General features: G+C 39.0%; 1 protein-coding gene and 1 long non-coding RNA gene across 4 annotated transcripts in view; one reads left to right on the top strand and one right to left on the bottom strand.

The window, feature by feature from the left end:
- Nucleotides 1-14,376, top strand: part of Hgtx (HGTX homeodomain transcription factor) — a 32,684-nt gene extending 18,308 nt beyond the window's left edge. The window contains exon 4 of the mRNA XM_070294493.1: nucleotides 13,278-14,376. Within this exon, the coding sequence (XP_070150594.1) occupies nucleotides 13,278-13,493 (216 nt within the window). The 3' untranslated portion in view covers nucleotides 13,494-14,376. The remainder of the gene's footprint in view (nucleotides 1-13,277) is intronic.
- Nucleotides 1-14,534, bottom strand: part of LOC138932567 (uncharacterized) — an 81,515-nt gene that overhangs the window by 61,500 nt on the left and 5,481 nt on the right. The window lies entirely within an intron of this gene.

Here is a 14,534-nt window from a genome sequence, read left to right as displayed (position 1 = left end):
ACGGAGAGATTCTCTCTCTCCATCTTTCGTTTGTGGAAGCTTTTGCACCCCTCTTTCCCCTCCATGGATGTGTCTCTGCGCCCCTTCCCCGCAAGCTCCTCAACCTGTTCCTCCGCCTGCCACTTTCGGCTTCGAGTCGAAGTCTACCTCTCGCCCTTCGTTCCTCTCTTCTTCTCTTCCTTCGCCATCTTCGACCCTCCGAAAGAGAGGGAAAGAGAGAGCTAACTTCCCATTCCAAAATCCTCAACCCCTGCCGCATAGCAGGATTCTCCCATTCTCTCTCTCTCTCTCTTTCTATCTATCTATCCCTCACAGACTCCGGGCGTCGATGTAGCCCTGTCATTGGCTCGTTCTACGCCGCCATATTTACATTTTTATTGAAAGCTACAAGTCTGTGTCGGTGAGTGATGGCGAAGGGGAAGCGAGAGTGCGAGCATGGCGCCCCCTGAAACCCACGGGGTGAGAGAGGGGAGGAAGTGGATGAGGGACGCGATACGGAGGACGGACGAGGAGGGGTTGCGCGAAACGTGGGCGCGGCGGGGGAGACGCGTCGCGGGGATGAGGAGGGTTAGCATTCAATTACCTCGGATTTCCTCGGAAAGAGGCGATTCACCTTCACGTATATGCCATCTTCGAGGGCGAGATTGCCCCCGGATCCCGGTGTGCCGGCGCGTTTTTCGAAATATTACGACAATATATACCCGCGTACTCTTTTGCGTGACCGGCCGATTCGGGGCGGGGAAAAAAAGTGGTAGAAGGGTGGATTTGTTTATATCAGCATCCCCAATGAATTCCCCGTTATCTCGCGATATATGATTTGCTTTAAAGTTTCTCGAAGGATGAGCGCGATGATCGTCAAAGTTACTCGCAGTAACTTACACGTATCTATGCGATAGACGATAGAGAAAAAAAAAATTGTGATATCGATTGAAAGCTGCCACTTTGTATAGTAATTCTATGATTACACCAAAAAAAAAAAAAAAAAAAAAAAAAACACAATCCAAAAAATATATCCGTCTGAAATAAATATTGTCTATCACTAGAATTAAATTCCTAGAAATATAAAAATTTGCGGAAAAAATCTCGTTATAAAAAAAACTTAAAAAAAAATATGTTTCAAGTAATCCCTTAAGTGATTTGTAGTCAAGGAAATTGTATAATTGTAACGATATGTATAATGCAGCATGCAGACCGAATGTTTTATTTGCGAGTGATATCTTGTAATTGAATACACGAGAGAGGATATACAGAACGACGCGGTCGATGCGAGCGGAATAACAACGATAGATCGATACCGTTCCCTCGCGGTTTCGGGTAATACCGGATCATTACATACTGGACCTATCACTTTTTTCAATATTGGAAAGGGATTTGCGCGTGGTACGAAGGGATTTGGCAGCGCTGCCAGATGAAGATTTATATCGGTCCGTCATATATTTCACAATTCCAGATTTATAACTTTTTCATTATCGAAACGTATATCTTATCGATGCTCGCGCGCGCGAGTAGGCTTCTTTTTTTTTTTTTTCGTCTAATAGCGCGACGGATTTCAGTAGCTGTAATCTCTGGAATACATTTTGCCGATGGTACTCGGTACGGGGTTATATCCGTCAGGCTGTACAAATTGCCCGCACGTTAATATATTCGATCAACCGAACGTCGCTGCTCGAATATGACTCCTATATCCTTCATGGGAAGGAGCTTCTCTCCATAATGCGCACGGTTGGTTCGCATAAATTCTCGCAATGAGATATTTTCCGGTAATATATACGCGTAATCTAAGCTAATATAAATGATACAAATGTATCATACGTAGTACTTTGTATGCAACTTTGTTGCATACAACGTACGCATGTGAAACTTATTTTATTTGTTTGTATATATAATAATAAATTTAAGATCAGTCATCTATACAAATAATTATTCTATTATGACTTTGTATTGTGTATAAATTTTTAAAACATAAATTATATATCTCTCAGTTAATAAATCAGTGAAAGGAATTTTTGACAAAATAATTTAGTTTCTCGAAATATATTTATTTTTTTCTAAATTAAAATTTTGATAGTGTCGCGTGCGTTATTTAAAAAAAAAAAATTAAAGTACTATCTCAATATAATTCTACATCAAAGCGCACTTCGTATATGTACCTGTAAGTTGTTTATATAAATTTTCTTAAATAAATATTTTAGATTCGTCACTCCTTTCATGACAATTATACATGAGAAAAACAAATCCGACTATCATTAGTCGCTGCCATGATACCGACTTTGTCGTCGATGAAATTGGCAATGATATAGCATGATTTAATCAGAGACCACGTAAACCTTCAGTTAAGGCAAGTCAAGTGCAATGCGATGCGACGAGATGAGACGAAGAGCTCTCTCTTAGTATGAATGACCCTCTCGACTAGCGTGTGTATCCCCCTATTAGAATCTAATACGGCAAAGTGAACGCGGAGCATTTGCGAGTTAAAGACCGTAACGCCCCTGTTTCGCACAGGCGCTCTATCTTACATCTCTCTCTTATATCGCGACGAGGAGAACGAGGGATAGATGGTGGGCTCCGAGGGTGGTAAAGAGCGCGAGAGCGGACTGATATCTTGAGGCTTTTCGTTAAAAGAGAAAGAAAGAGATAGAGAACGGAAAACGAAGCGGGTTAAACAGGGTTGTGTGTAGCGATGGCATCGACCGTGAATCAATGAGATTAGATACTTTCTTGTACAGATGATGTCGAGGGTGTGGCAGTCGCGATTCATTGCTGTGACAGAAAGTCAGCGACTATAGTGATTGTTCTGCGCAATCTCTTTCTTTATCGAAGCGATTTACGGTGAATGGAAATATTTAGAGGTGGTTATATTATAATATTGCTGAGCTAGTTAATCCGTTATCTCCAGCGTCGTGTAATTATTATCTGAATTGTTCACGGGTCCTATCCGTTATTATAAATTATGTTTACAGATTTGAATAAATTCGCGAAGAGTCTGCTTTTAAAATAATGTCTGGTTTTGTGTCATTAAATATATTCTGTATATTTATGAATGATTTAAATGAATGAAGCCTAATACTATATCCTATATTCAGAATATAAATATATACATTAGAGAAGAAGAAATATTGAAATAAATCTTAAAAAATATCTTACAAATATGTATATATTATACATTTTTTTTTCTATTTTTATAAAAATAATGTATATGTGTGAATATTTTTTATAAATATTTAAAGATTATTAAAATAAAAAAAAATGATTATAAAAAATGATCTGCTTCTAAAAATTATTATCTGTGATTATTACATAATTATTAGAAATGATTATTCATTTAATATCATTATAAAACTATTAAAAAAACAATAATCAATATCTTATCATCGGAGAACGTTCATATCGTCATTTATCGTTCGCTCCTATGTCTAATCAATTCCCCCTCGTCGCTACTTTTAAGCAAAACATCGTACACCATTCCGAGTTAATTGAAAACAGCAGCATCCCCAACACATTAAACACGATATCAAACTACATGTCGCAAATGGGCCCTGCGCTATGACGAGGACTGCGCCTCCTCCAAAAAGGGACGAACGCTGGATAGGATCACCAGCACACGTAGAAACGCAATGGCCTTACAACGTGCATTACGTATCCCTATTTACCCTTCGTGACGGTAGTAGTAATGGCTGATGGCAAAGTGGCGCGGTAGTTCCCCATCCAAACAGAACGCGCGGCGGCTGGGACGGAGGGGACCGGCGAGGCTCGGGGCGGGTGGATCGGTGGGCCGAGTTGTTTACGGCGGAGTAATCTGCTCGTCGACGGATACCAATATCGATGACGTCAATTAGTACGAGGCGGAAGGCCTCTCTCTCTCTCTCTCTCTCTCTTCCTCCCCGCGTCTCCTCCGTCTCCGCCATGTATCATCATGGCGGTGTATGTACGCCGAGCGGTGCGCGGCGTAGTGTGATAAATCACGGCAGCAGGCGGCGTTCCCTTCATTCAACTCCTACTACCATCAGTGTGCCGCACCGCACCGCACCGCACCGCACCGCAACGTATCGCACCGCACCACATTTCGCGTACCCTCGAAATTGGCCCACATGTACTTGACTCCATAATGCCCGCGATTCCACCGACTCGGCCTCGACTTTCTCTCCTCTTTCTCTCTCCTTCTCGACAGAACCGACTTTATTTTTCGGCCAAATCTGCCAACCATCTTCCTCAGTAGCTGCTGTTGCTCAGATCTTTCTTTCTCTATTCATCTTGCATCTCACCTTACTTCATCTATCTCCCTCCCCTTGCTCTCGCTCTCGTTCTCTTCCTTCCGCTCGACCCTGCCCAGCGGAACGATCTCGTCGTGATCGCCGGCTCGGAATTATATCGGGGTGTATACACGGGCGCCCGAGGCGCCATTATGTTTTATGGGCCGCGTAATTGTATGGGCCGACCTCGGGAAATTATTAAGAGCCTTTTTCCGGGGGTTCAATATTTCGATACCGATGCAAGGAAAGTGAATATCTCGCTCGCGAGCGCAAAGTTCGGTTACGTTCGCTCGATTATTGCGATTATTAAAGCGAGAAATCTCGATGATCCGAATGATTTGATAAACCGGACGCGCGTCGCTGTTGCGTCCCGATGATGCACGCGGTAATTGCTTTCCGATGACACCGTATCATTTGCATCCGAAGGGCACAATAGAAGCTATTATAATGCACTCTATGCTTAGATACTTTCATGTTTGCTGTGCTTTTCGAAATAACGCAATGGTAAAAATATATTGTCCGTCATAAAAATACGAAATACCGGAAATGTAGGTTTTATTCCAATATAAAACCGATTGAATTAATTTATAAGAAGCAACAGATATATAAAAATATAAAGATATCTAGAAACAATTCCAGATTATAATTTTTAAAAATTAATATTAGATAAATCACGCGATAGCAAGCAATAATAATACTACAATAAATTTAAAAATATCCCACAGACATATATTCATATCTGCGTTTCAATATGTATTTTATAATTTTATGCAGGGATGCATAATTTATTATGTATCTCTTTATATTTTTAAAAGGAAATTATTATACATAAGAAACACATATATGAAGTGTCTATATACTATATCATTATAAGATCGTTTCGCTGTATTCAGATTAACGGGTGTTCATCATCGAGTCAGTTGACCGCCCGTGTTTAAACGTCTAAAGATATTCTACATAATGCGTTTCTTGTCGAAATTAGCAACGCTATGCGTCGACATGTATCACTCCTTCACATACATGTGTCACGTGTCAAATATACGTTTCCGAAAATTCGGATTAGAGTTGCATTCTGCATTTGCAAAAAACTAATTCAAAGTCAGTCAAGAGTAACTATTGCAAAAACTCTCTTGTTTCTCGAAACAATTTTATATTTTATTAATAAACATGTGGATGTTATAGATATTCTATTAATTCATCGAGATTCAAGAAATCACACAAATCTTATGACGTTAGTCATGTTCGATATGAATGGAAGTTTTACTCCTAAATTATCGAAGAGAATCCTCCGATCAGATTTGATCAATGTATCAGTATCATCAAACATATATATATTAATATTCCCCCGTTATATTTCTTTGCACGATAACAATGGCGGAGGATTATTAGGTTCCTCTTGAATTACTGCAATTTTTCCTCTTATAGCAAAGCAATTTCTCGAGGATTTTATAAGAAGAACCGAGCAAGCTTTTTGCAACCGCGAACAGACGATGACAATAAATTTTCGAATCGCATTTACATATATCATCTTCGCGGATCGGTGATGAGGACCGCTGAATACATATAGCTCAGAGAAGATTTTCAACGAAGCGAATCATAGCGACGATTTGATGAAATATAGATACTCTGTATCATTTTCAAAAACTTGTGAAATAACTTTACAAATGTATGAGACAGACAAAGTAAATTATGTGTGAATGAAATATTTAAATAATATATCGCAAAACAAGAATGACACAATTTTTTTTCTCTCTCTCTCTCTCTCTCTCTCTCGTTTAACATATATTTTTTAAAGCAGAAAAATTTTGTTAACAATATCTATCATAACGTGTAAATTAAATGTTAAGAAACAATGACAATAAAACGACAATAAGATGCTGGTCAATTTTTTTTTTTTTTCCGTTTGAACCGACAAAGTTTTTAACCAACAGATATTTCAAACGCGAAGACACGCCACGTGGAAATTAAATAGGGAGCATTTTAATAAACGCAGGAGCATCTCTCGATGGGGATTATAACATAAAAGAGAGAAACAATTCTTTGCCCTATTAAGACGTACGGCGAGCGGGAGAGTATATCTCGAAGAATTAAGAGCAGCTGCTCAAAATTCTTTCGTGGAAATCCTTTACAAATTAATTATAAATATATTTCTTTAAACTGCAAAAAGTTTGTTCGATGCGTTTGTTAAAAAGACAATAATAATATCGCGATATGCTTATTTCATTTCAAAGCGCTATTAAATCTCATAACGTACTCCATAACAACGTTGCGAATATCAAGATCGAATCGTCTCGACGAGAGTCTTCTGAGAGCGAAAGATTCCACCAATGTCCTCTGCCGAGGAAAAAGGAGAGAGAAAGAGAGCCGTAAAATTTCGTCGAGATCGCGACGGCCGCCGTGAAATTTGATTCCGAAATAAAAATAGAATATTGGGGATAACGCGAATCGGTGAAGCCATTTGATCTCCGAGCGGGGCCAAATGGGTGGTCGGGAGTCGCGGGGGTGCCGCGGGAGGAAAGGGGGAAGGAGGGAGAGAGAGAGAGTGAGAGAGAGAGAGAGAGAGAGAGAGGGGGATGAGAGGGAGAGGAAACATATCGATATGGGGAGGCGCTACGGCAACGGAATACAGAGGAGCGCATTATCGCCGGCAAGCCAACTACCCTCCGTCGTCCTCGGAACATCCTCGCCCTCCCTCCCTCCCTCTCTTCCCGGCCATACTCGCGAAGAGATCGCATTACTTATTACTCGAAGAAACATTCTGCTACTAGCACTCTGTAATATTGCGAACCGTGGATTACTCCGAAGCGATCGACGACGCGAAATCGCGGCCGCGATTCGCGATTCGCGACACCCATGTAGTTCAAATCACTCGAGGGGTGCGTGCAATGAGAGAATCGTTTCCAATTCTCTAGAATGCATGAATATATATATATATATATATATCATATTTATGCAATCTTGATATATTCCTAGTAGAACTAAATTGTACCTGGAGAAATGAGCGAAAACCACATGCGCGCAATAAATACATTTTTAAATTTATTATTTAAATATTAAAATATATATGTGTAGATATATCAAGCATATTTCTAGTAATGCTAAAAAATGTGAATTATAAAGACGTTGTGAAAGAAAAATTACGGACAAAATAATATTATAATAAATTATCAATATTATATTTTAATTAATATTAATAAAAAAAAAAATGCAAAATAAAATGTTATAAGCAAAGACAACAAAATCATAGTTCCTTGTTCGATCGTAAATAATCTCGCAATTATCGTTCGTTTAATTATTCACTCTGCACTTTTGACAAATCGATAGAAACGTGCTCTTACCATCATCGACCTGCTTTACGACAAAGCTAATGTAACATGTGACACAAATATCGAGCTTGCGGCGGTTAACACTCTCGGTTTGATGGCATTTAGGAGTTCTCGTTACTCCACCCCGGTCGGTAGGTTACAAATAGGCTGTCGCGTCACGCCATATGGCGTAAATGCAAATTTTATACTAAAAGAAGCCCGAGCAGTCAATGCGTTAAAGGGCATCGGTCGAGGCTCAATAGTTTTGTTTGCATCACACAGATATATCTCTCGCTATACTATCATACCGCGCGCATCAACATGACAAAAGGCAAAACTCAAGTTTTTCCATCGCGGTCACAATGCCATCGTAAAAAAGAGATATTAAAACTATTGTTCCTCTCGTTATTTTATGAGGTATTTAGTTAGTTTAGTAGACAATATTAATAGATGTCGCATATTTTGTGTGCGTGAAAAACAATATCTCTCTCTTGCTAAAATAAAGTCTTAATTGTGATTTGTGATCTGATTAACAAGTTTGTCAATACAAAAAATACCAAGATTATAGCGTATTAATTTTCTTTGAATGTTACTTCTTTCTGCGAATATATTTAATTTTTTACAGTAACATGATTATACCGAATAATAAACGACATTTCCTCCGTTATATAAGATAGAATATCATATTTCATATGTCACAATTATCAAAATTTAAAATAAAGATCGCGTACGCGTGAAAGATATGCGAGAGAAAGAGTTATAAGGATAAAATTCAGTTAAACGTGTCTGGGGCTGGTAATGCTTAATGATGCGTGCGGAGTCATGTGTGACATTTACTCGAAAGTTTTCCACGTCATTGGTCGGTTCGCTTATTATTCAAAAGAGCCGTCGATAAATTTTTAAGCTCCGATGCATCTTTTTTACGTGCCGGACGCGAATATGAATTTTAAAAAAAGGGAGTAACGTGTTCCCTCATCGACGCGACGACGGCAGTGATGTTGGTTGATCTTGGTTGATCGCACATTAATCGTATAAAATAAAGGATTTACGATTTTCTCGAGTTTATAAGTTGAAGAAATTTGACATAAAAATTATAATTAACATAAAATATTTTTAAGCTTCCCATTTTAAATTTAATAATCAACACAATTACGTGAGATATGATAGAATTATTGAACGAATTAAATAAAAGTTAAAAAGATTAATGCATTTATATTTGGATTATTAAGTGCTTTGTACGTGGAACACGAGTAATAGCTATTGGATAAGCATGCCAAGACATTAATAATGCGTATTTTTATTTTGAATGTAGAAAACATAGAAAATATATGATTCCTTTTCCTTTTGCTCCCTTGAATTTTACCTGCTAAGATGCATTTCTCTTGTTCGTTCTGCGAGCGCGCTCGTTGGTCTTTTAATACCGTAATTCAATCGATCGGAAGTTTTCCCGTATTTCTGGCAACGCTTCCGTTTAATTGACTTTTTGACAATCAGCGAGAATCTTCTCGCGAAAGTGCTCCATTTAAGCGCGATTCGCTTCCCACAAAAAATCATCAAATTTTCGTTTATTAACGTCGTTTTGTCTCTGATAATTTACTCAATTATAATTCATTAACCTTAATAATATTTTGATATGTAATTTAATATTAATTCATTGCAAATTATTTCCCGATACTTTTCGCGATCGCGTTGACAAAAGAAATTTGACAGAGCGTCTCGCATGTATTACATTTTGCTCGAGTGATATCGCGCATATGATAACAGTGCCGAGTGCCGAAGCACGTAAACATTAGCGGGCTATTGTATATCCCACCAAGGCCGAATAATTAGTGTTATTGACAATTCGGTCCTAAAACATTTTATATATATAATGTTAACAACAACTTGTTTCATATACAATTTGATATTTTCAAATTTAAATAAATTTAAATTTGTTAAATTATTACTTATTACTTTTTCGTTTAGAGTCTTATTTGCTTAATACAATTCGTATTCCGTAAGTAACGACGAAAGACACATATCTAATGTAATCTTTCCTTCCCGTCGAAAGCAGAAATAAAAACTGATTAGGATTATCAGAATGACGCTGATGACATCTCGCAATAAATATACACGAATGTGGAGCAAGAGAGAAGGGGCAATTTGCAACTGTGATCCGCAGTTTTCTTTCCTTTCCACGCATTTACATCGAAATCCGTTTCTACGCTTACACAGTTCTTCTATCTCTATCTACCTCTTTTTATCTCCCTCTCGCAAACTCCTAACTCGCTCCTTTTTCGTTTCCCTTTCCATAGCATGTCCCAATCTGTCGCTCGTTTCAAAGTTCCTCTTTCTCTCTATGTTTTCCCAAATTTTCATCTACATCTATGTTTTGCATCATCTTACAATTTTTGCTTATTTTCCGATCCCTTTTCTTGGAGCGTCTGTTTTAGACGTTTTATTTTTTCTGCTACACTTTATTCAGCTTCACTTATCGGTTATCTTTATTGTTTTTCTATTTTCATTAAGAAGCTAATTTCGAAATCGACGTATGAGAGTTGTTTTTTTGAAACTGAACATTTAAAGAAAATTTTTACTAATATGATAATTATATTTAAACAAAAATATTTTTAATTGCTAGAGAAATTTTCGATATAAAATATAAACTGTCCCTAATAAAATAATTTTAATGAGGTTGTCATAACATCAAAAATGTCCAAAAAACATCGCTCATCTCTTTCTCTACATTGCCAGAAAAACATTTTAAAAAAATTGTTTGAATTATTTCACACTATGCAATTAAAATAAATAATAAAAATAAAATAGATTATAAAAATGGTAAAATTGCTTAGAGAATTGGATCAAAATTATACACTGTATTTTGTTCATACGTTAATTACACAGTTAATTTACCACTTATCTAAACTACCTAGTTACGAGGTGATCTCATCATAGAGTTTCGATTCGAACGAGAACTTGGCCGCGCGAATTTTGTCGCTCCACGAGGGCGAAAAGTGAGTCACACGGCCGTAATCTTTCGCATAATAAATTGTCCCGGCGGCGATATCAACTGCGAGATCAGATGCTATCGGTATTATCTGTTATAGACGGGGGAGAGGAAACATGGAGAGATGAGGTGGAGGGTAGATGGATGACCGCGGAAATCAGTGCCGCTCTCCGCGGGTCCGCCCTAAGAGCTTTACGCGAGTTACAAATGCGGTTTTGTATCTAGCTCGCGGGACAATGTAATGGGCTTAGATAATCCTGATTTAATAAATCGAACAGTTGTGAGACGACGCGCAGCGTCGTCGACGAGGGACGAACAAGAGGGAGGGCGGAAGAAAGGGGAAAACGACGACCACCGGTTTTTCCCCCGCCCCCGTTTCACAATGTGCGCGTGACTAATGCGTTCAAAAATAAGATGGATGAATCCCGACCAAGACTTCCTTTGCATTTACATTTTCGCACTGTATCAGTCGTGACAATTTAAAGAATAGCGATCGGAAAGGCTTTGCGGTTGCATCCCCAAATCGGTTTTTTATCGTTTCGTCGAGAAAGGGCGAATCGCCGATTTTTTATTTTTTCGACACTAAATCGCTGAGAAACCTTTGTATCTATGTTATGCAACGCAGCTACTGTAAATTTTTAAACGATAAAAAAAATAAAAAAAATAGAAATGTTAGAGTATTCTCAACATTATGCAGCAAATGCTATTTTATTGAAATATATGTTTCTGATAAAAATAATATAATATTTTATAAAATATTACATATGTATTTTGATAGAAATAAAACGGAATATAAACTGGCTATAAATTTTTCAATTCTTTTATAAATATCGAGTAATCTTGATGAAATGTATATTTCATCGAGCAATTCATGTATTGCAAAAAAAAAATAATAGTATTCTTTATTTACAGCATTCGCGCGTTTCTGGAAAAATGAAATGTCGCATTTGAATTTAGGAAAGATGTAACTATAAAAATGCTTTATCGTCTTTAAAGTTTGTTTAGAGCAAAGCAAACCAGGGTCGATACTAATAGAGGGAAACTAGGTCGTTTCACGCGCGCACGCGATCCCGAGGGAGAGTTCGGTAAACTTAGCATCAATTTTGATTGTCCTCAGTTTCTCCGATTCATTGAACGATATTTTAGAAATTACGAATCGCCGTGGACGGAAGAAGTTTCTTTATCGCGATTGCGTGTAACCGATCCACATCCGAGCATCTATTTCTTCCCTTCGAAATATTTATACATTACGAAGAATACAATATTTTATCAATAATATCATAAATGAATGCATTATTAACACGGTGTCTCAAAAACACATTTTCTTCCTCCGATAATAATTGAGATATTTATTTATCGATGATATGTCTGTATGTCATACCTCGAAAAGAAGAACGCTAAAAAATGTAGGAAAAATTATTAAATCGGAAAAGATTTTTTTAAAATATGCAATTATGATATTCTATTTAGTTTGGATAAAACAATCGAGTAATCTTTTGTTTATCAAGCGACTAAATTTAACGACGACTAAATTTAGCGCCCCCTAATCTTTTTTCTCGTCTCCTGTCTTCTTCTACCCTTTATCTCTTTCCTTTATACTCTCTCTCTCTCTATTTCTTCATGAAGGCCGAGCATGAAATACAAATTGGACTTTCGTTGCCGGGCCGAACTGCTTTTTTACGTCCGACGCTTGCCTGCAGTCAATCCCTGCAGATTGTCCATTCGCCTGCCTCTCCGTTATCTTAATTCCTCGAGTATTTTAATTTTCATCCGAACAGCCATTAACTTTTACGGCCGGCCGTTTACTTTTTAATTCGTTTACCGCTTCGCGCCCGCGCTCGCTCACCGAGACGCTTATATCTTTAATTTAAGCTCTCGACTTGGCGGCCATTGAACAAGCCTGCGGATTGGGGTTGGATACGGAAAAGCGGCGGTGGCGGCGGCAACGGGGGTGACTAGAGGAGGGAGGACGAAGAGCAGGAAGAGAAGGAGGAGGAGGAGTTTAGCGGGGCCACATGGGCTGGCATGGATCGGAGGTGGTTTGTGGGTGCAATCGCGCTACGGTGAAGCTCCCCCGTGCTCCCCTGACACCCGTTACGTTAATTAAATACATTGTTGTGGGGACACAGACTCCTACTGTGTATCTCGAGCTTTATAGGTGCGGAGGGGCACCTTAAGTTAACGCCGTTTCCAAGCCCCCCTCCCCCCCCCCAGTCCCCGCGGGAGGCTGGTCGCCGATGAATTTTCTCCGGGACCCGTTAATTCAAATGTTATAGACGCCCGCTAGAGCCGGAGGCCAGCGTATTAATCGAGAGAGGTCGAATGGAGATCGCGAGCGAGCAATGTTAAAGATGTCGAGGGTTAGAGATGTCGGCAGTTTCAATAATCCGTGTGGAACGGCCATTTCGCGATAGAGATTATTATATCGAAGATTAATTCATTCTTCGGAAAAATCGGGAGAGAAAAATTAACATAATAAATGCAAATATTTAAAAAACCATCTCACCAAATATCCTCCATATATTTTCATTTAGTGCTTATAATTTTATCATTTTACGCATTTATCGTTTTACAAGCAATATAAAATTGCGTAAAAAAAACACGAATATTCAATTAGCACCTTAAGTTGTAAATGAGAATTAAATATTGAACTCGATCTTAATCGAATAAATATCGGAATACATGAAATATAAAATCATGATTGAAAATCTATTAATACGAGCATCCGATTTTCAGGTGTGGTTCCAGAATCGGCGGACAAAGTGGCGGAAGAAGCACGCGGCGGAGATGGCGACGGCGAAACGGCGGCAGGAGGAGGTCGAGGGCGTCGTCGCCGAGGGTGAGGACGGCTGCAGCGACGCGGAAACCGATGGTGGTAGCGGCGGTGGCGCCGGCGGCGAAACCGCCGCGAAAAGGCTGCGAAGGGAGCTCGAGCAGCAATACAGGCATTGAGAACCGCCGGTCCGGACGGCGGGGGTGACTCGGGGACACGCGGGGACGCGAAAAAAGGGAAAAGAGGGTTGCGGGAGGAGAAGGCTAAGGCGTGGCCCGGGGGCGGCGCGTATCAAAGGATTCCTCGCTGCTTGTTCGGTGAACAATGCGCGTGTCGGCTCGCGAATGATCGCGGAACGACTGAACGGCGGCGCAGAGAAAGAGAGGAAGAAAAAAAAAAGGGGTGACGTACGTACGTGAGAGTGTGTGTACGCGTGTCCTTCTTCGTGATTTAGCCGAACGCTTAACGCGGCATCGCAAGTGATGTACGGAATGTCCGGGAGGTCGCGCGTCTTTTTCGAACGGCGAAGAGCACAAGAGACGATTCAAAAAATTTAATAGAGAGCAGAAATCTCTCTCGCGAGAATATTTATGCTGTGTGGAGTCGATTCTTGTTGAATTATAAACGGAAGATAAAAGATTTATCAAGAAATAGAGAAGGGGTGTACTCTCTTTGCAGTTAACTTCGAGCGGATTTTATACTTGGATTTTGATTAGAATTTTAATTATCATTCCCTAGTCTTTCCTAAAAATTAATTTTGAAAAAAAAAGATATTATTAAGGCGGCCGAGAGAAAACGCGCAAGTTGTAAGATGCCTGATATATCTAATCTTCGCATTTCGCGATAGTGTTTGCAATCGTGCTGTTATAGTCGAGGATAGTCGTGGCTTCTTGGAGCGAATAGATCTTTACGGCGACCGTCATAATTTTGATCGATTCTAACGGATGTTTCGATTGGCTTCGAAATATTGCGAATACACGCTGATTTTGTCGATGGCGGATTTTGTGAGTGCTCAAGAACTAGCGACTCGGTTTCGACTAAATTTTAACCAAAGAATAATTATTTATATCGGAATTGAACATTATATATATATAAATTAATATGTAAAGCGTAAAATATATTCCGCATTTGTTCTTTCGAATTAATTCAGAAAAATCGAGAATAATAAGTGAGCAAAGAAATTTCTCGAGAAGAGACCGAATAAAAAAATTGATGCGCTG

The sequence above is a fragment of the Polyergus mexicanus genome, unplaced genomic scaffold (assembly GCF_030449975.1).
Source record: "Polyergus mexicanus isolate NDT 795.1 unplaced genomic scaffold, iyPolMexi1.0 SCAF_1, whole genome shotgun sequence".
Classification (NCBI taxonomy): domain Eukaryota; kingdom Metazoa; phylum Arthropoda; class Insecta; order Hymenoptera; family Formicidae; genus Polyergus; species Polyergus mexicanus.
The sequence above is the reverse complement of the archived record's forward strand: the minus strand, read 5'-3'. Positions and strand labels throughout refer to the sequence as shown.